Below are 19,413 nucleotides of genomic sequence, written 5' to 3'. Positions count from 1 at the left end.
GGGTCCCCACATCCTGAGCAGTTTTCTGTGATTGCCTTTGTGGTATTGAGGATTGGTGGTGGGTTGAGGCCTGGAAGGATGGCAGGTGACGCTAAGAGGGTAACTGAGGTGAAGAGGCTTGGAGTATGTACGTAAAGGTTTAGGAAAGGAAAGGCTGGGCTCTGTCCTTGCTGTGCCAGTGTTGCAAGATTGCTTAGTTCTGAGGAGTAACTACATCTATATGTTTTTATGTTATCGATCAGATTTTTACCGTAATTAATTTTGTGCCCCTGTACTAGTCTGCTTTGGTACATGTGAGAAACGTATGAGACATTAACAAAACATTTTTCAATTTTAGAAGTGGGAAATATGTGTACAAGCCTGTCATGAATCAAACATGTTGTCCCCAGTACACGATAAGGTAAGAAAGAGGATCTGTCTCATATAATTTTTTTAGTGGCACCTTGCTTTTTTTTACATGTGAACTTTTGTCGTAGGTAGACATCCTTTATAAAGAAAAGCAAATGAATTGTATCTTTTTTACATACCGATGCTACATTTATACGTCATCAGTAGCTATTAATAATTCATGGTTTGGGTGTAAGTATGATATAAAAAAGTGTACTATTTAGTAGTCTAGTCAATGATTCTATGACATATTATGAAAATACCAGCAAATACTCTGATTACTTTTAGGTATCAAATTCTTTATAAAATTTAGCTTAGGGCTTTCCACATTCTAGTGTATTACTAGACGTCGTGCTCATATTCAAACAGTACTATAGGATCCGTAGAAAGGGGCGGGGGCTGACATTTAATCTGCCACATGTATTCAGAGTTGTTTTCTTCATTGTAAAACTTAAGCTAGAAAGTCTGTTTTCCTACAGAGTGTTTGCTTAACCAGCAAACCCCAGCATAACATGGAAGGATTTAACCTTTTTAGGTTCTAAAGGTCCTCCTCTTCTCCCTTGTTGTCCTCCTTGCCTTCCTCTTCTTCTGGTAGAAAAAAGAGAAAGCATGTTATCGTTGTTAAGCATTTGAGTACAGTTTCAATGTAAATATATTCTCTAGATAAAAAAAGCAAACGTAGTTGTATCCATCATGTTTTGGCTGGTCTTCACACTTCTGTCCCATCTCTTAATTTGTTTTGGGGTTGAAGACTGTTTTGACAATCTGATGAAAAGTTATAGATCCTCTCTGCAACAGAACAAAAGGGAGAGGGGCCTGGAGGCAAGAATACGTAACATTTTGCATATTAATTTTAGGATGACCATAGACTCCCGAAGTTCCACCGATTCCTGGTTAAGAATCCATTCTCTTATCTAACTGATCATAGGACTGGGCAATAAAGAGAAGAGGTGGCTGTCTGGTTTGGTGACACCGTCTCACTTATACAAAGAATAAAATGACAGAATTGTGCTGTCCTCTTTCAGTTTTAGTGGTTATGAAGCAGTGACATCGTCAAAGGCAGAAGTCCTTTTCCTTCAAATAGCAATTTATTATTGGATTATGGCCAGGATTCTGTTTAAATTAAGTCTGGAGCTGATCAGCTTGAACCCTGAGACTCTCTAATCAGAAAATGTCAATTTCAGTGGGTTAAAGAAAAAAGACAAACCTTCTATAATTTATTGGGTGCCTCTCAGTGCCAAGCACTGTTCCAGGTACATTGATTGCTTTTATGAAAAGGGACTCAATTAACATTGCAAAACAGAGCATGAAATCAAACATTTCCTGAATTGTTATCCTCTACACAACTTCGTTATATATGATGACACTATGGAGTCATTTTGTATATTTACTCTTCTGGGTTTTTTTTTTTTTTTTTTTTTTTACTTTGTTGACTACAATAGTTGTAATAAGACCTAATGTAAAGGCAAGGTGATTATAACCTATAGCATAGCTTCTTGTTAGAGAGAGGTCAGGGGCTGCCCAGTATGTGAGTTTAAATGAGGATGAGCTTCCTTGACGATGATTTTTTTTTTTTTTTAGTTTTTATTTTTATGTAAAATTATATGCTAATAATTAAAAAATCGAACATTTCATAAAACGTATTTTGCAGAATTGCAGTCCCCTGAGCCTTCTTGTTTCCTCTTTCCCAATACAGGGCACACTCAAATTTTTTAAGATTCTTTTGTTTTATCTTCTTTCTACCTTTTACTTGAGATGCTTATATAACTATATATCCTTATCTTTGGGTTTTTCTCATTATCTCTGTGTTTCTCTCTTTCAGAAATAAGGATTCAACTTTATTTTTTCTCACTGTCTCTGGGTTTCTGTCTCTGAAAGATAAGGACTTAACTTTATTTCATCCCTGTTCCCTTGTCACATTCAAGCTCCTTTTTGTCCTCATTGTCAACTTCCCAGCTTAGAAGTAGTGTAATTTTAAATAGGTGTAATGCCTTTGTTATGACCTATAAATACGCTTTACAGTTGAGTCATGTAGTGTGCTATGATTTTTCCTTCCTGTACGAGTTTTTGCTTTCCATGGAATTGATAATTGTCTTCTGTGTTTACATAGCCTTTTACGTACTCATCACCAGTTGGTTTAGAAATGCTTCCGTAGTAGTGTAAATGTCGTCTTGGTACTTTCAGATGCTTCAGGTACCCTATTGCTTTTATCTTCTTGATGAATATCTCTGTGTTGTCTTCTGACGTGCTCTGATCTGGACAGGTTGTCTCTACAACTCCTGCATCACTGTCACCCTGGGATCTCTTTTTACTGTCATCGTGGGGATTCTCTTTGGATTTCTTTTTGGATCCTGTGTCTCCTATCTCCTGACCTCTCTTTCTTGGATTATTTCCTCATTTTTGTGAAGCACATTTAATAGCTTTCTGAGGAAGAGTGCACGAGAAGTACTTTTTAGACATTGTACATTTGAAAATGTTTTAATTCTCTACTCGAACTTATAGTTTGGCTGGGATATGGAAGTGTAGATGGGAGGGGCGCCTTGGTGGCTCAGTCGGTTAAGCGGCCGACTTCACCTCAGGTCATGATCTCGCACTCCGTGAGTTCGAGCCCCGCGTCGGGCTCTGTGCTGACAGCTCAGAGCCTGGAGCCTGTTTCGGATTCTGTGTCTCCCTCTCTCTGACCCGCCCCCGTTCATGCTCTGTCTCCCTCTGTCTCAAAAATAAATAAATGTTAAAAAAAAAAAAAAAAGCGTAGATGGGAAATAATTTTCCTTAAAATTTTGAAGGCTTTGCTCCATTGTCTTACTGCTGTTAAGTCAGGTAGTCTTCTGATTCCTGTTCCTTTGTGGAGAATGTTCTTTCTTTGGGGAAGGATTTTTTGTTCCCAGTGTTCTGATGTTTTCTGTTTGGCAGTGTCTGTTTGCATCCGTTACACATGGACTTATGTGGCCCTTCTTACCTGGGACCTCCTCCCACCATTATTCTTCACTTCACGGACATTTTCTTTATTTTGTTGGTCTTCTTCCCTCCATTTTCTTTCTTCTATTCCATTATAACTGCTGATGATGTTTTTATTCAGTTATTGAACTTAAACATTAATTTCAAAATAATTAAAAATTAGAGCGATCCTCTAATTTTTTTTCTCTTCAGTTTTCCATCCCTTTTGCTGTATCTTTTGGAAGATTTCCTCAACTTTATTTTCCAAGTCTTGTTTAAATTTTAACTTTTTCTGTTATGCTTTTTCTTCTGGGAGATTTTTCTTTTTGGACACTCTCTATTGTTTTGTAACCTCCCATTGTTGTGTGGCTGTAATAGCTAAAGAGAAATAAGAGAGTGTTCTGAGGATGTTTTTATTTTGGGGGCTCTCTCCTTCCTCTGTACTCTGTGTCTTCCTAGTTACCTTCTCCAGTGTTTTTGGCAACGTGTCTTTGTAGAGTTTCTCTCCAAGTATCTGGTGATTCTCACTTTACAGTGGAGAGTGCCTGAGGACAGTATCTTGGGGTCTGATCACATTCTGGAGAGAAAGTGCCAGTTTTTGTGGCTGGGTTGGGGAAGTGGCTTGGAAGTCTCAACATTCAGGATGTAGACTTTAGACTTTTTTCTAGTCCAGTTCCATTGCTTTCCACTGTGCTTGTATCCTCATGTAGGAGGCCCTGTTTTTTTTTTGTTTTTTTTTGTTTTTTTTGTTTTTTTACTCTTTTCTAAGTTTGCAACTTTCTTCTGGGTTGTGTAAGGAGTTGTGTGGGGAGGAGTGGGGAGGGCATCAGACACCTAACTGCTTCCAAAACAGACTTTCAAGAGATTTTCTATTTTTAGACCTGCCTTCACACTTATCTCCTGAGGTATCAGGTATCACCGGTCTCTAAAACTTTTAGGGGTAATGTAGAGAGAATTGGTTGTCTTTCTGGCTTTTCAACACTCTTGGCTTAGGATTTAACATTCTTTGGTCTACGAAGTCAGTTACTACTTATACCTGTGCTATCCAGCTTCCAACATTTCTTTTTTTTTTCCCCAGTGATTCATGTCTTTTTTTTTTTTTTTCTAATTCCTTAACGTAGTTTTTTAGTGAGATTTGGAGTGGGACTAGAGGCTACATCAAGCCCTGTCTTTACCCAGAAATCCCAGGCATGAAGTTTGCCTCACTGTACTAGATACTATCCAGAACTCATTTTATTTCTTCATGGTTTGAGTTCACTTTTTAAATATTTGTTTTGCTTTCCTAGGTGCCGACCTTTACAGTTTCAGCCATCAAAATCACACAAGAAGGTTTTGAAAAAAATGTTGAAATTTCTGGCCAAAGGGGAAATTTCCAAAGGAAATTATGAGGGTAAGATGAGATTGGGTCTAAAAACTCTTTATATTGATGTTGATTTCCAAGGTTCTCCCTTCCGGCTCTTTCTGAAGTAGGGATAGGGGGTTCTTGCCATAGTCAGGCACTACTGTTAATCTGAGGATGGTGATTGTTGTTAGTGTTGCTGGTACTGTTGCCATTGGCCTGAAGGTCAAGGGTATGAGGAGTGTCTGTTGGGGAAAGGGAAGATGTAGGAAAGTTTTACAGCTCTTGTGATTTCCTAGAGTTTATTAGAGCTTAAGTTTTCACAGTACTTTGACAACTTGGTCCTATAATACCTTGTGAAGTACAGAGAAAGTGGTAGAATGTCTGAGAAACAGAGGCTTAGGTACCCCTTGCACAAGACTACACAACCACTTTGAATGCTGAGTGAAGCCCAGGTTTTCTTTGAGGAAGCCCTTCAGTAAATCATTATATTGCTTGAAGTTTTCTTTTTTGTATGATAAACTTTGAATTGTGAGTCCGTTTCCTAAAAGAAATTAACTTTGGTTTACAGATACTTGCTTTTTCAGTTGTTTCAGTATCTTGTCTTTTCTTTTTTAAAAGTTTTCCTCTAGGCCATGCCTAATCGATGAGCATAATTGGGAATGCCAGCTGTTGTTAGAGCTCTTTCTCACATCTGCCCTAGGAAGTGTCCAACCCTGGGAGCCTTCCTCACTTTTAACTTGTTAACTTTTAACTTGTTAACTTGTTAACACTTTTAGCTTGTTAATACATCCCCAAGTATATTTTCAGTGCCAACAATGTGCCAGTCCCTGTTTTAAGCACTGGCGATACAGTGGCCAGCAGGCCAGGGAAGTTCTTCGCCCTTGGGCACTGTCCTTAATGGATTAAAACTCAGGACATCATGGAGCAGACTTGGCAGAGCTGTGGGCAACAAAAAAGCCTGGAAGGCTTACAGGGTCTAGAGGTTCAGGGACAATTGGGCATTGGGGACATCAGAACTTTGGTACAGCTCTGATTAGTATTGTCTGTACATAGTCTTAAAAACTAAATACATTTTGTTGGTTGGTCAAAAAGTTATTTCAGTGGCTGAAAATCATGTTCTGAGTTTCAAAAATTAATATTCAGATAAGCCTTGAAGTGCCTTCCATTTATAAATTGATGATTGCCTGTCTTTATACATAGCTTTTACATTTGGCTCTTTATTTGACTTGTTACAGACTTCTAAATTATTTATGTTTGTAACTTATGGGAGTGATGTACTCATTAGAGTAGAAGGGTAAATAGCTATAAGAAGAAGACACCAGCATGCGATGACTAACAAATGCTGGAAGTCTGTTTGTTTCCTCGTGTGACAGCCCATTGTGGGTGTTTCACATTAGCCTACAGTCTGCTCTGCGCCCCCAGCCATTCTGGGACTCCCTTCAACATGTAGTTTCCAAGCTCACGCTGGTTTTTACTAATCCAGTCAGTGGGGAGAGGAGGGGGTGGAAGTTCAGGGTTACAAATTACCTTTAGAAACAAGTGAGGCCAAGTTGAACCTATCAGTTTTGGTTCTGTTCCACTGGTGGGAACTTGGTCACAACTTGCAGACGGACTGGGGTACATTCCCTTGCTTGGGTGCCACAGTCTTAACTACAGCCCTGTTACTTTGGAAGGTGGGAGAATGGACCTGATGCACACACCGTAGTCTCTACCACATCAGAAAAAAGGGGCATTTTGTTTTTACTACGTGTATCTTAATTGCGTCAGATGGCATGGCTGATAGACTTTGATTTTTTCTGATTTGTAGATGATCCTATGGAGCCCACCATGGAGGACACTGTTGCTGGTGACTTTGGATTAATAAATAAATTGGATATACAGTGTGACCTTAAAACGCTCAGCGGTGACCTCACAGAGAGCTTTGACAGTGAAGAAAAGAAGAAAGGAAAAAGCCCAAAGAAAGGAGCATCTAATGAATTCATTCAGTCGCAAGATATAGAGGAGAAGTTGGGCTCTGGTGAGCCGTCACATCCAGTTAAAATGCCCATGGCTCCTAAGCCAGGTAGGGCAAGTTTGCTCTGTGGCCTTTTTAAAGTCCTAGTGATTTTCTTTGTGCTTGGAACATTGTAGCCCTTGGGCTGTCTCATCAGCTAAAAATATGAGTTGTATGAAATCTGTAAAATCCCTGTTTTGTACAACTTATTATTGCCTGGATTTAGATGGACAAATCACATATTTTAAAAACTGCTATTTTTAAAAAGCCTGAAATAATAGTTTCATTATCTCCCAATACACATATTTTTAAAGAGTGCCATTTCTTACTACCCTAGGAACGTAGAGTTTGAGAATCACATTTTTACCTGTGCAAGGATGTGGTGCTAAACATTTTTATTTTTGGTGTGAAGTAAGACAAAATAAATTTTAGGTATTATGTTCAAAATACAGACATTATAAAGGTCTTTAGTTTATTATTAGATTTCTTTATGTAATCATAATGAATTTTAGTTTAAAAATTTCCAGATTTTGATATTTTACTTCACCTTTAGTAAGGTCAGATTTTTTCCTATACTTTCACTTGTAAAATACTTAGGTTTTAAAATTGTATCCAACTTTAAATGGGTTTATTTGTGTGTGTGTGCATGTGTTTGTATGGTTTTTTAATTTTTCTTTTTTCTGTATTTACTTTTAAAAATGTTTATTTTTTTAAATGTTCATTTATTTTTTTATTTTGTCGGGGGAGGGAAAGAGAAAGAGAATCCCAAGCAGGCTCCGCACTGTCAGTGCAGAGCCCCATGCCGGGCTGAGTCTCACAAACTGTGAGATCATGACCTGAGCTGAAATCAGGACTCAGATGCTTAACCAACTGAGCCACCCAGGCACCCCTGTGTGATTAAAAAAAAATTTTTTTAACATTTATTTATTTTTGAGAGACAGATAGAGACAGGGCGCCAGCAGGGAAGGGACAGAGAGAGGAGACAGAGTCCAAAGCAGGCTCCAGGCTCTGAGCAAGCTGTCAGCACAGAGCCCGATGTGGGGCTCGAACCCACAAACCGTGAGATCATGACCTGAGCTGAAGTCGGATGCTTAACTGACTGAGCTACCCAGGCACCCCACCCCCTGTATGATTTAAAAAAAAAATTATTTCATAAAATGTCAATTTAGATGTTTATGTTTCAGTTCCTGAATTCTTATATTTATTTATACAAAATGATCCAAAGGAGAGATTTTTATTACTATTACGGTTTTTCTTGTCTAAATCCTATTAATGCACAGAAAACTTTGTTTTGGATTTTTTTTAAACCTCTATTTATTTTGGCGGGGGTAGAGAGAGTGCAAGTGGGGCAGAGATGGAGACTGAGGATCTGAAGCAGGCTCTGCATAGACATCAGAGAGCCTGATGCAAGGCTTGAACTCATGAAACATGAGATCATGACCTGAGCCGAAGTTGGATGCTTATCCAACTGAGCCACCCAGGTGCCCCATTTTGCATTTTTTTTGAATAGGTATTTTTACGCATGGCTTTCATGGCATTTAATTGGATGTCAACCTGAGATTTCATCCTAACTAGTAAGAAGAGTCCAATAAAATATTCTGAATGGTTTAGATAAATTTCTTACATCTCTTACTGTCTTAGGTGATAGGGCCAGTTCTTTTATTATTTTAGTTGTTTATTATAAAAATTACAGTTTATTACATTTTTAAAAACTTCATTTTGCATCTCTATAAGATTAGAACTTTCAAATACATACTCACAATAGCATTATTACACCTAAGTAAAATTCCGTAATGATACTGAATATTCAGTGTTAAAGTTTCCAGTTTTTAAGTATTTGTTTGCATCAGGATCCAAATATGGCCACATATTGCAGTTGGTTGCTATAGTTAAAAAATCTCAGTAGATCTTTCATTACTCCAGCCTTTTTATTTGCACTTTATTTGTTGAAGAAACTGGGTTGTTTGACCTGGGTTATTTGACCAACAGTTACATCTACAGTGCAGTTTAACATGTTGCCGTACCTGCCTGTAAATTGATAGTTGGATGTAGAGCCTTGATCAAATTCAAGATTAAATTGTTTTTGTTTTGTTTTGTTTTTTTTGTCTTTTGGCATTTTGGTTTTCTTTTGCTTTTTTGGAGAGAGAGATATCTTCATCAGATTGGAGTTCCAGTTATTTATTTGAGGATGGGTAAGGTTAGTTCATGGGTGGTGGGATGTTCTTTCAGGAGACACATAATGTCCGGGTGCCTCTCTTTCTGTTCATGCTAGTAGCTGTGGACCAATGCTCAATGCCTAAATCCGTTTATCCGTTAGATATTTTAAGTCTGTAATTCATTTTTCATTTACTAACTGGATACTTCCATAAACAGAACCTTCTCATCCACTTGTCTCCCATAAGAACTCCCAGCAAAGGCAAGAGGAATTCTTGATTCTTTCATTTTGTGTCATCCATTTTACAAAATAACCTCTTCTAACAGTGAGTTTTAAACACATTTGCCATGTTTTAATTCTTGCTCCTGTGGGAGTTTCTCTAAGTTGGCTTCTGGTTTGTTTGAAAAAATGTTGGTAGTCTTAGCAGCTTTCTATGATATGATGCTCCTGGAACGTCTTGTACAGCCATTTCCCCAAGAAGCCCTGGTTTCTTTTAGTGGAAAATGGCATTTGAAGATCACCAGCTAGACCAGAGGTGACCACTATTGTTACTGGCTTGGTTCTTGTTTTCTAGGCTTTTTCCATGAACAGACTTAATAGGTCGTGTGGTCATATTGATATTTCCAATTCAAATTCAGGACTGTAAGTATTTTTACGTGTTTGTTTGCTTGTTTGACATTGGATCTTCTTTCTTCCACACTTAGAAACCTTGCTCTCAAGGACATGGAGAAGGGTAGAATTAGAATATCACAGTTACCCATTTGCTTTACCCTACATTACACAACAGTTTTATAATAACAAAACTAACTTCTTCAGCAGTATGATTACTGGAACATTAAAAAAAGTTTGCACTTATTTTCCTTTTATATTTTTCAATAAAAATGTGAGATTATTTTAAAATGTAGGAAGCTTTGGATTTTGTCTAGAAACACGCATTTCCATTTTATTTACAAAATATTAAAGGTATATTTCCTGAAACTTAATTAGGAATTATGCGGGTCTGCTGAACTCTTTTCAAAACTCTTGGGACTAATCTAGGATCCTTGAGTGGTTTGAACATCTGTGGGTGCTGGGTTGGTACGGTGCAGTGATTTTATATTGATCTGTTTCTGTTCCATTGAAGGAGCTTCTTGCTTTGGGGGGATCTTTATTCCCATAAATAAGCTGAAATCCTAATTTATCCTTTGCAGTTCATATCATGATAGTACATACGTGTAGAGTAAAACAACCACAAGAAGGATTGCTTAGTCCAATGAATCCGTTAATGCAAAGCTGACATAGGTGATCTTTCATAAAAATGGTGAAAACTTGTTTCTCAGTTCACTCTAGAGAATGTCATTTTGAGTAACTATTAGAAAATGCAGGATTCTTTTTTGCCTTATTACCATTTATGGAAATGCCTAAATAGGTGAACCATTGTAGGAATTGGTGATGCATATAATAGCTAATAATAATAGAAGACCCCAGTTAAATAGTAGGTATTGTTTTATGAGCTACACATGTATTGACTCATTTAATTCTCATGGAACTCCAAAGGTAAGACTGGTTATTGTCTTTCTTGTATAGACAAGTAATGTTGCCTCAGGTCAGCTAGCCGAGAGACAGGGATGACCTCTTGCGGCCCATGTCAGAGTGTATGCTCTTAACCAAATGCTGTTGTGCCTCTGTGAACAAATTTGAGGAAGACGCATTCCCTGGCCAAAGAAAATTAATTCTCTAAGGCAGTAATGGTTAATTATTGAGTCAAGTCTTTTGTTGCCTGGTTGTTAAACTTATTCAGAGTCTTCTTTTATGGGTAGATTTTGTTTTTATTTGGAAAACATGTTAGTGAAGTTGTAATATGGTTTCACTATGAATGAACTATTTTCTCATCAGATTAATTTTTTTTGACCAGCTCTTGGTCTCTAGCAAGTCTCTTAACATACTGGGTCTTAATTTTCTTTTCTATAAAATTAAACTTGCTGGTCTTGTAAAACTTCCTATTGCTTACTTTTATATGGTTTGTAAATATGTGTTTTAGGAACTTAAAGTAGCATTTTTCTTTATCTTGTTAATAGCTAAAAAATTTACAAAGGTATGTTCATCGTTAGAGAATTTGAAGAAAAGAGAACACTGCAAGGAAAAGAGCAAGAAAAGTCCTTTCTTTGACTGTTAACATGGTGGTATATTTCTTTTCAGGCATTTTAATAAATATTTTTCGTGTATCTATTTGTAAATAATTGGAAATCTTTTTTAACCTTGTGTAATGACAAATCCCCGAAAATTTCTGAAGCATTTCTAATGACTTTTTGATATTCTGTTGCTTAGCTGTTTTAAAAATTTGTAGGGGGGTGGGGGCCAGTCAGTAGAGCACGTGACGCTTGATCTCAGGGTCATGAGTTCAAGCCCCATGTTGGGTGTGGAGTCTACTTAAGAAATTGAAAATAAAATGAAAATTGTATAATTATTCTATTGGGCATTTAAATGATACTGAAGTTTTCAGGTGTGTTCATTATTTGCCTCTAGCTCTTGATTTTCTCAGCACAGAGTCCTTAAAGACAACTTACTGGATGAAAAGGCACTCACTAAAATTTGTGGTTTATTGTACTTAAAATATTTATTTATTTATTTATTTATTTATTTATTTATTTATTTATTTAAGTTTACTTATTTTGAGAGAGAGTGCACAAGCAAGGGACGGACAGAGAGAGAGGAAAGAGAGAGAATCCCAGGTAGGCTCTGTACTGCTGGCTCAATCCCAGGGCTCAATCCCATGAACCGTGAGATCATGACCGGAGCCGAAATCGAGAGTCAGATGCTTAACCGGCTAAGCCACCCAGGCGCCCCTGTTTTAGTTAAAAAATTTTTATATCTTTAAGGCCTTTCAGTCTGATACTTGCTCTTTTAATTGAAACAAAAACTGTCATTAACTGAGCTGAGCTAATGAGGCCCCTCAGTTAGATGGAGAGACACAGATCCCTTCAACTAAGCAAGAGTATTTTTTCATTAAAAAACCTGCCAGAGTGTTTTCTGGGATCAGTATTCATTTACACCCAGGTCCTAAGCGTTTGTTTATGTCACAAGTGCTTTGAGAGAAATGTCCCTCAGAAATGTGCTGGAAACATTCATGTCCTGAAGCAGAAGATAATTGATTATGTTTTTTTCTACTTATAAAGACAGAGAAGTGGATGAATATTAAAAAAAATTGTTTTTGAATTTTCACCAGTAAAAGCTGCCTGAAAAGTTTCTGTGACTGTTTATTTTCTTTGACAGTTCCTGCTTCTAAGATAGGATTTTAAGATAACTTAGAGCTCTACACCAGAATCTTCTGAAGAATCCACCTATAAAGCTAACCTAACTGTTGAAATGCTTTGGGCCTAGTTCTGTAGAATCTTTGAGACTTGAAAAAAACATTTCTTGAGTCAATTGTGAGTGGTCTAATATTTTGAAATTGTTTTTAGGCAAAGGAGCAGATTTGAGTAAGCCTCCCTGTCGAAAAGCAAAGGAAATCCGGAAAGAAAGGAAAAGGTTAAAACTGATGCAGCAGAACCCGGCTGGAGAACCTGAGGGTTTCCAGGCTCAGGGTGAACCACCGTCTTTGTTCCCACCAAAGGCTAATAAATCCAACCAGCCCAAATCGCTCGAAGATTTAATTTTTGAATCTTTACCAGAGAATGCATCACACAAGTTGGAGGTACTTTGGAGGGTGTTTTATTTTATTTTGTTGTTGGTGGGTACTTTATTTATTTTCATTTGAGGTTCTACTCACCAGGTGATATTTTGCTGTTTAAATAATGGGAAATTAAAGTGAATTGGGATGGAGTAGCATTTGTATTTGCTAAGTTGATTGCTACTTGAGAAACCCCCCCCCCTTTTTTTTTAAGATTTAAAATAAATATTTTAGGCAATTTGGCTACTAAAGTTGTGAAAACAGTTCCAGTTTTAGCATGTTACTATGTAAGGGACTCTGGCTTTTTGTATCCCTTGATTGAAATTTAGTAGTGAAAGAGATAAAATATACTATGTCAATTTTATCTTTGGTAGTTTTGGTTAGATAGTGAAGGAAATCACAGTAGGCAAATCTTTGTTTTTTAGCCATTCTAATATTCTGATCTTGACCAAGGCAACAAATTGTATGACATATGCAAGCCAGCAATTAGGAATTAACTAAATAGTACTAAGTTGTACTACTACAGTCCTTTCTCAGTAATTCTCTCAAACCAATATAGGCATAATACGAATACTTTTAGAATATTCCTATTATTTTTGACTTACATTTCAGATTAAGTCTACATTTTTCGGTATTTGGTATTCATTTTTTTCCCCTAAAACATTAACGATAATAATTTTGTTCTCATCAGTAACTGGGCAACCTTTGAATTTATAGCTTAATATTGTCTAAGTGTATCACTAAGGACCTGCTATTAAGAAATTAGCTTTAATGCAATCTAAACCTTAGGATGATATATATTATTAGACTTAAGTCTTAACTATGTTATAATTCCTTAGCTGTTCTGATTTTGGTATTGACACTTTCTCCTTCCCAAATTAAAAAGAATTGAACCCACTACTTAACGTATTTTAAGAGGAGTCTTTTCTCTTGTGATCATAAATAGTAATGTGTTCAGGGCACCAGGCCCATCTAGCATGTTGTACAGTAGGAGGCTTTTTAATTTTTTAATGTAATGATAGCTAGGATGGGCAGAGATTTTTTTGTCCACTGTATGACCCTCTTTTTATGGAGAAGAATTACTTCTTATGGCACACATGAAAATTTTCTACTTAGCCTTTTTTATTGCACTCGATTTTCTGTTTTATTATTCTGTTTTGCTAACACATTTTAACTGGTTAGTAAATAGTTGATGTTAAAATAAATTGACTTTACTGTATAATTACGGTTTTTAACTCCTCCTCATTTTACGTATGAGGAAACTAAGGCACAGAGAATACATTTATTTACTTGACCCAAGATGGTGATGTTAAAATTTGAGTAGGAGAAACTTCACTTTAGAATCTTCATTCTTAACTCTGCCATGAAGTACAAATACTTTGTGAGGGTTGTCTTTCACCCTTACAAAAAAATTTTGTAAATTTAGAGTTAGCAGTGATGCATGAAGAGCGTCTAAAAAATGTGTTCACATATTTTTGTCTTTCTGACTGATTTACTGAAGGTGGGTTGCATGCAACGAAACAAGTATTTATTTGCGTTTGTTTCTGGAGTGCCAGAAGCATTCTGCCATTTTACCATAGAGTCCATCTTCTGTGATCGGTCATAGACCTTAGTCTTCGAATCCTCCGCCTTTTTAATGAGTCTGCAAGTTGGAGAAATAACTTTTTAAAAAAATTTACTATCTGGTTGATTTTCAAGGTTAAAATACTATCATTGTTTATGCTTTAATATTTGTGTGGAAACATTTGGTTCTTTTTGGGTGGGAGTAACTGTTTTAATGCATGTTCTGTGGAATAAATAATTAATGAACATTGTTTTTTAACTCCTTCTGAAGGTGAGGGTGGTGAGATCATCTCCACCAAGTTCTCAGTTCAAAGCCACATTTCAGGAGTCTTACCAGGTCTATAAACGTTACCAGATGGTTATTCACAAGGATCCACCTGATAAGCCAACTGTGAGCCAGGTCAGCAGGCCAAGTGCGATTTTTTTGTGCAAATGGAACTTTCCCCTCCATTTGATATCATTGTATGAAAACTTGGTTTATTTGTGGTACATTTTATTTGTATTCAATTTGCAGCATATCTGCAATATGATAGGACTGTGGATTAATGGACATTCTGAAAGTGCAAATTTTACCTAGCACGTGTTGAGTGCCCGTCATGTGTAATTTCAAAGTGGAAAGTAACACGTAAAATGAGTTATCTTTATTTGAAGTAACGATGTTTAGATGTATTTATCTAAAAGTTAGTAATAAATAGAACTCTAATTTTTATGATAGGCATACTTTGAACAACACGGTTAATATGCTTTATCTGCATGTAAAAGTCACGTATAAACAGAGTTCATAACAGCTAAATTATTCTTTATTGATGTACTACCCATACAGGACAGAGTGGAATTAGAAAAGTAAGATAGTAGAATTTTTTTTGAGATAATAGAATATTTTAATAGAAGTTCACATATGCTTATCATTTTATAAATCAAATTACCCAAGAAAAATCTGGAAGGGGAAGAATCTTAAAACACTTAATACAAATAGAGGAGACAAAAGTAGTGACCCTTATGAGCAACATTGTGACTCCATGCAGAGAACCACAACAGGTGGAAAGAGTGAAAAAGTAAAAAAAAAAAAAAAAAAAAAATTTGTCCTGGTCCATATGAGTTAAAAATTTCCTAAGTGTTAGTGTAAAGTTAGTGCTTGAGGCTCTGTGCCAATCAGCACGCCCCAGGGTTCGTTCATTTCATGAAAAATAACAGCGCTGAGCTTTGGAAGTGGATTTGCGGAGATCTTACTCTAGCCTCACCTTCAGAAGCATGTCATCAGGTAGAGATGTTTCAATAGCATTTGCTTGTATCTTCCTTGCTCTGAAGGTGAGGTTAGTACCTGTCTCCTTTGAGGACCCAGAGTTCAAGTCGTCCTTCAGCCGGTCATTTTCTCTATATGTCAAGTATCAAATGGCCATACACCAGGACCCGCCCGATGAGTGTGGGAAGACTGAGGTACCTTTTGTTAAACGTTTTTTCCTATCTTGATGAGGCTGTCTGAAGAAGCATAACATCGAACTTTGTTTTGCTGTTTTCTTATTTGTTAAGTAGAGCCGATCATACTTTTCAGTGTATGTCACTAAACTTTCGTGAAAACAGGTTCTATCTGTGGGTATGTAAGTCCCCCAGGAAGAAGGATAGGTTCTTATTCAGTGTTGTCTCTAAGAACCTGATGTAACGTGTTCCCAGTCATCTGGCTAAGTCAGTAAACATCACTGAGTGCTGGTTAGGTGACAGACTGTGTGCCATGGCACAAAGGGGAGAGTCTGTGCCTTTGAGGAGTTGATAATCAAATGGGAAAGATGGGCCAGTGAACAAACCTATGTAAACAAGCCAGTGGAAAACAATGAAATATGTTGAGATTATATGGAACATCATTTAAAGCATTTATTGAGGGCTTATAGTTTCCAGGCTGGAGATATTTAGATGAATGAGAAATCGCATAATTGTCAAAGAGGAGTGGATATATTAGAAGAAAGATGCCAACAGATGTGGAAGAATTAAATTTTGATTTTTTTTTTTCGTTTGCTTTTTAATGACACAGACTGTTTTAGCTTAAAAGAGAGGATTAGTAAGACAGGAGTTAATGCTGTAATTTCCCTGAGAGAGGGCTGACTGCCAGGTCTCTTAGAACCTTACCTAGTTGAAGAGTGGTCTGCAAACCAACAGAATCCACCTGGAATGCAGAATCTGGGGTCTCCCTGCAGCCCTGCTGAATTAGAATCTGCATTTTTTTTTTAACATTTATTTATTTTTGAGACAGAGAGAGAGCATGAACAGGGGAGGGTCAGAGAAAGAGGGAGACACAGAATCTGAAACAGGCTCCAGGCTCTGAGCTGTCAGCACAGAGCCCGATGCGGGGCATGAACCCACAGACCGCGAGATCACGACCTGAGCTGAAGTCGGACGCTTAACCGACTGAGCCACCCAGGCGCCCCTAGAATCTGCATTTTGAATCAGGTCTCCAGGTGATTTGTATGCACCTTCTGGTTAGAGCAGCGCTTCTGTAAGTTCCCTGTTGAGACCTGCAGCTGCCTGTGATTGTGTTTACAAACAGTAAGGAAATCTGCCAGGTCCCAGGACACTCCCTTTGATATTCCCAGGGCGTCTTATTCCTTCTGAACATTATTTCTTCCTATTACCTTGGAGACCCTGGCTTTGTGCCTGCTTGCTTACCAGGTACAGATGGATGGGCCATAACACAAGGATGTGATCCGATGTGTTTACTTGGTGAAGATTACTTTCCTGGAACTTCACCCACTTAGGCTTTAGGTCTCTGTGGAGTCTAGTCCTGCAGACTAGTCCATTGTTAAAGGCGTTCACAGCCTGATTGGGGCAACAGGTGGGTAAGCAGGTCCAGTGCCATTAGGGTTAGCTATTGGATTAGTAGAGAAAGCCGGCTTAGTGGGGACTGGAGGGTAAAGAGGTTTTTCTGAAGGAGGTGACATCTGAGCCAAGTCTTAAAAGATAGTAAATGTTTTTCAGGACAAAAGGGAGAAGTGTGTTCTCGGCAACAGAACTATATATAAGAAATATAAAGTGCCACCTATGGAATATTCTTGCTAAAGATATTGACCCTGAATTATAGGCTTCTTTTTTTTTTAAATTTTTTAATGTTTATTTATTTTTGAGAGAGAGAGAGAGAGAGAGAGAGACAGCGTGAATAGGGGAGGAGCAGAGAGATAAGGAGACACAGAATCAGAAGCAGGCTCCAGCCCCTGAGCTGTCAGCACAGAGCCTGATGCGGGGCTTGAACTCACAAACTATGAGATCATGACCTGAGCCAAAGTCAGACGCTTAACTGACTGAGCCACCCAGGAGCGCCTTGAATTACAAGTTTCTAATTGTAATAACCAGTTCACAAAAAAATGAGGGATAAAGGATTATTTAAAATGATACCTGGGCACTTCTATGAGACAGATACATAATAGACAGTGTTTCAGAAAAAGAGGGAGTGGGATGCCTGGGTAGCTCAGTTTGAGCGTCCAACTCTTGATTTCAGCTCAAGTCATGGTCTTGAAGTTCATGGGTTCAAGCCCTGCATTGGGCTCTGTGCTGGCAGCGTGGAGCCTGCTTGGGATATTCTCTCTCTCTCTCTCTCTCTCTCTCTCTCTCTCTCAAAATAAATAAACTTAAAAAAAAAGAGGGAAATCTCTAGATTAAAAGTTATAAGCTTTAAAAAATACATAACAATACATATGTAAAAATACATAACATAATGCCATCATCACCCAACAGAATTAGTAGTCAGATCATCTAATGCCCAGTGGATGTTCACTGTTCTTTAGTTGTCTCAAAAGTGTCTTTATAGTTGGTTTGTTTGGCTCAGGATCCATGTAAGATCTATACATCACATTTGGTTGATATTCTTGTAACATCTTTTAATTGAAAACAACCTCTTGTTTTTAATAGCATTTTTATAAATATATATTTTTATTCTTTTTTTTAAGTTTGTTTATTTTGAGAGAGCGTGCACTGCCATGCAAATGGGAAGAAGGACAGAAAGAGAAGGAATGAGAGAATCCCAAGCAGGCTCTGCACTGCCAGCACAGAGCCCGATGAGGGGCTCGAACCCACAAACTATGAGATGATGACTTGAGCCAAAGTTGAATGCTTAACTGACTGAGACACCCAGGCACCCCCTGAAACTGTGTTGTTTATCTTTTGCTAATAACTAATTTTGCTTTCTTCTATTGATACTTTTTGAAAATGTAAGCAAATATATATGTGTTATCTGTGTGTGTGATCTTTCTGTATATATGGGGTGTGTGTGTGTATGTGTCTGTGTATACACATATCTCTGTATGCATGTTTTTACAGCATACCAGTACACGCACAGGTATAGTGGAGCTAGAGAATTCCATTTCATTGTTGAGAAATGCGGTAAGACTTGATAGGCAACAAAAACCAAAGTTGAATTGATTTTTTTTTTTTTAAGAAAAGATTTACAGTAAAACCTTAGTTTGCAAGCATAATTTGTTCCGGAAACATGCTTGTAATCTAAAGCATTTGTGTATGAAAGCAAATTTCCCCATGAGAAATAATGGAAACTCAGGTGATTTGTTCTACAACCCAAAAACATTCCTATAAAAATGATTACAATACTGTAATAGAAAACAAAATAATAAAATACAAAATACAAAGAAAAATGAACAAGTGAACCTGCACTTACCTTTGAAAACCTTTGTGGCTGGTGTGAGGGAGACAAGAGAGGAGGGTTATTGTGTAGGACGACTTTCACTGCCACCAACGAATCACTGCTATCGGTTGGTTCAGTGGAATCTTTTTCTGCATGGGGGCTGTTGTATACGCTCGTGTGGATGTTAATCACAGCACGGTATTAATAAACTCTTGTCACATACTGTACTTAATGTAACTGGCGATAAGGCAGCAGAGGAAAGGGTCTGTGTCTGAAGGCAGCCTGACCTAGAATGAAGCAGAGCATTTCTGAGTTTACTCTTGTCTGGAAAGACTGTCCATAGGTGCTTTGAAGTGACAAAAAATACAGTAATGCCAGTTGTGAGTACCTTCCAGTGTTCTGAAAAATCAGTGATTTCTGCCAAACCCTGCGTTCTGAGACCCGAGCTCTGAGCATGGGAGACGATCACCCACAATCCCGCAGTGAGAAAGAGAAGAACCGTTGGCTCAGTTGTGATCTTGTGACATTCAGCGTCACGTACTACTCGTATTACAAGACATCACTCATTTATCAAGTTAAAATTTATTAGAAATGTTTGCTTGTCTTGAGGAACACTCGCAGAACAACTTCCTCGCAGTCCAAAATTTTACTGTATTTGCATATGAAACAGAAGTTTTGGGAAAATACCATAAGTGTCTCCTGCTTGTGGTCTCCCGGCTCCCTTTCTTTTTAAGGGTTGACTCTTAGGCACATGGTGGCAGAGATG

General features: G+C 37.6%; 1 protein-coding gene across 6 annotated transcripts in view; it reads left to right on the top strand.

Moving 5' to 3' along the window:
• The window catches only part of ATE1 (arginyltransferase 1), a 153,908-nt gene that overhangs the window by 6,114 nt on the left and 128,381 nt on the right, over positions 1-19,413 (top strand). For 3 of the 6 annotated variants that reach the window (XM_042960796.1, XM_042960793.1, XM_042960797.1), the window contains exons 3-8: positions 338-400; positions 4,611-4,714; positions 6,474-6,728; positions 12,255-12,487; positions 14,298-14,426; positions 15,335-15,463. In XM_042960796.1, the coding sequence (XP_042816730.1) occupies positions 338-400; positions 4,611-4,714; positions 6,474-6,728; positions 12,255-12,487; positions 14,298-14,426; positions 15,335-15,463 (913 nt within the window). The remainder of the gene's footprint in view (positions 1-337; positions 401-4,610; positions 4,715-6,473; positions 6,729-12,254; positions 12,488-14,297; positions 14,427-15,334; positions 15,464-19,413) is intronic. The other 3 variants (XM_042960798.1, XM_042960795.1, XM_042960794.1) reach the window with 2 other exon arrangements.

The sequence above is a fragment of the Panthera tigris genome, chromosome D2 (assembly GCF_018350195.1).
Source record: "Panthera tigris isolate Pti1 chromosome D2, P.tigris_Pti1_mat1.1, whole genome shotgun sequence".
NCBI classification, from domain to species: domain Eukaryota; kingdom Metazoa; phylum Chordata; class Mammalia; order Carnivora; family Felidae; genus Panthera; species Panthera tigris.
The sequence above is the reverse complement of the archived record's forward strand: the minus strand, read 5'-3'. Positions and strand labels throughout refer to the sequence as shown.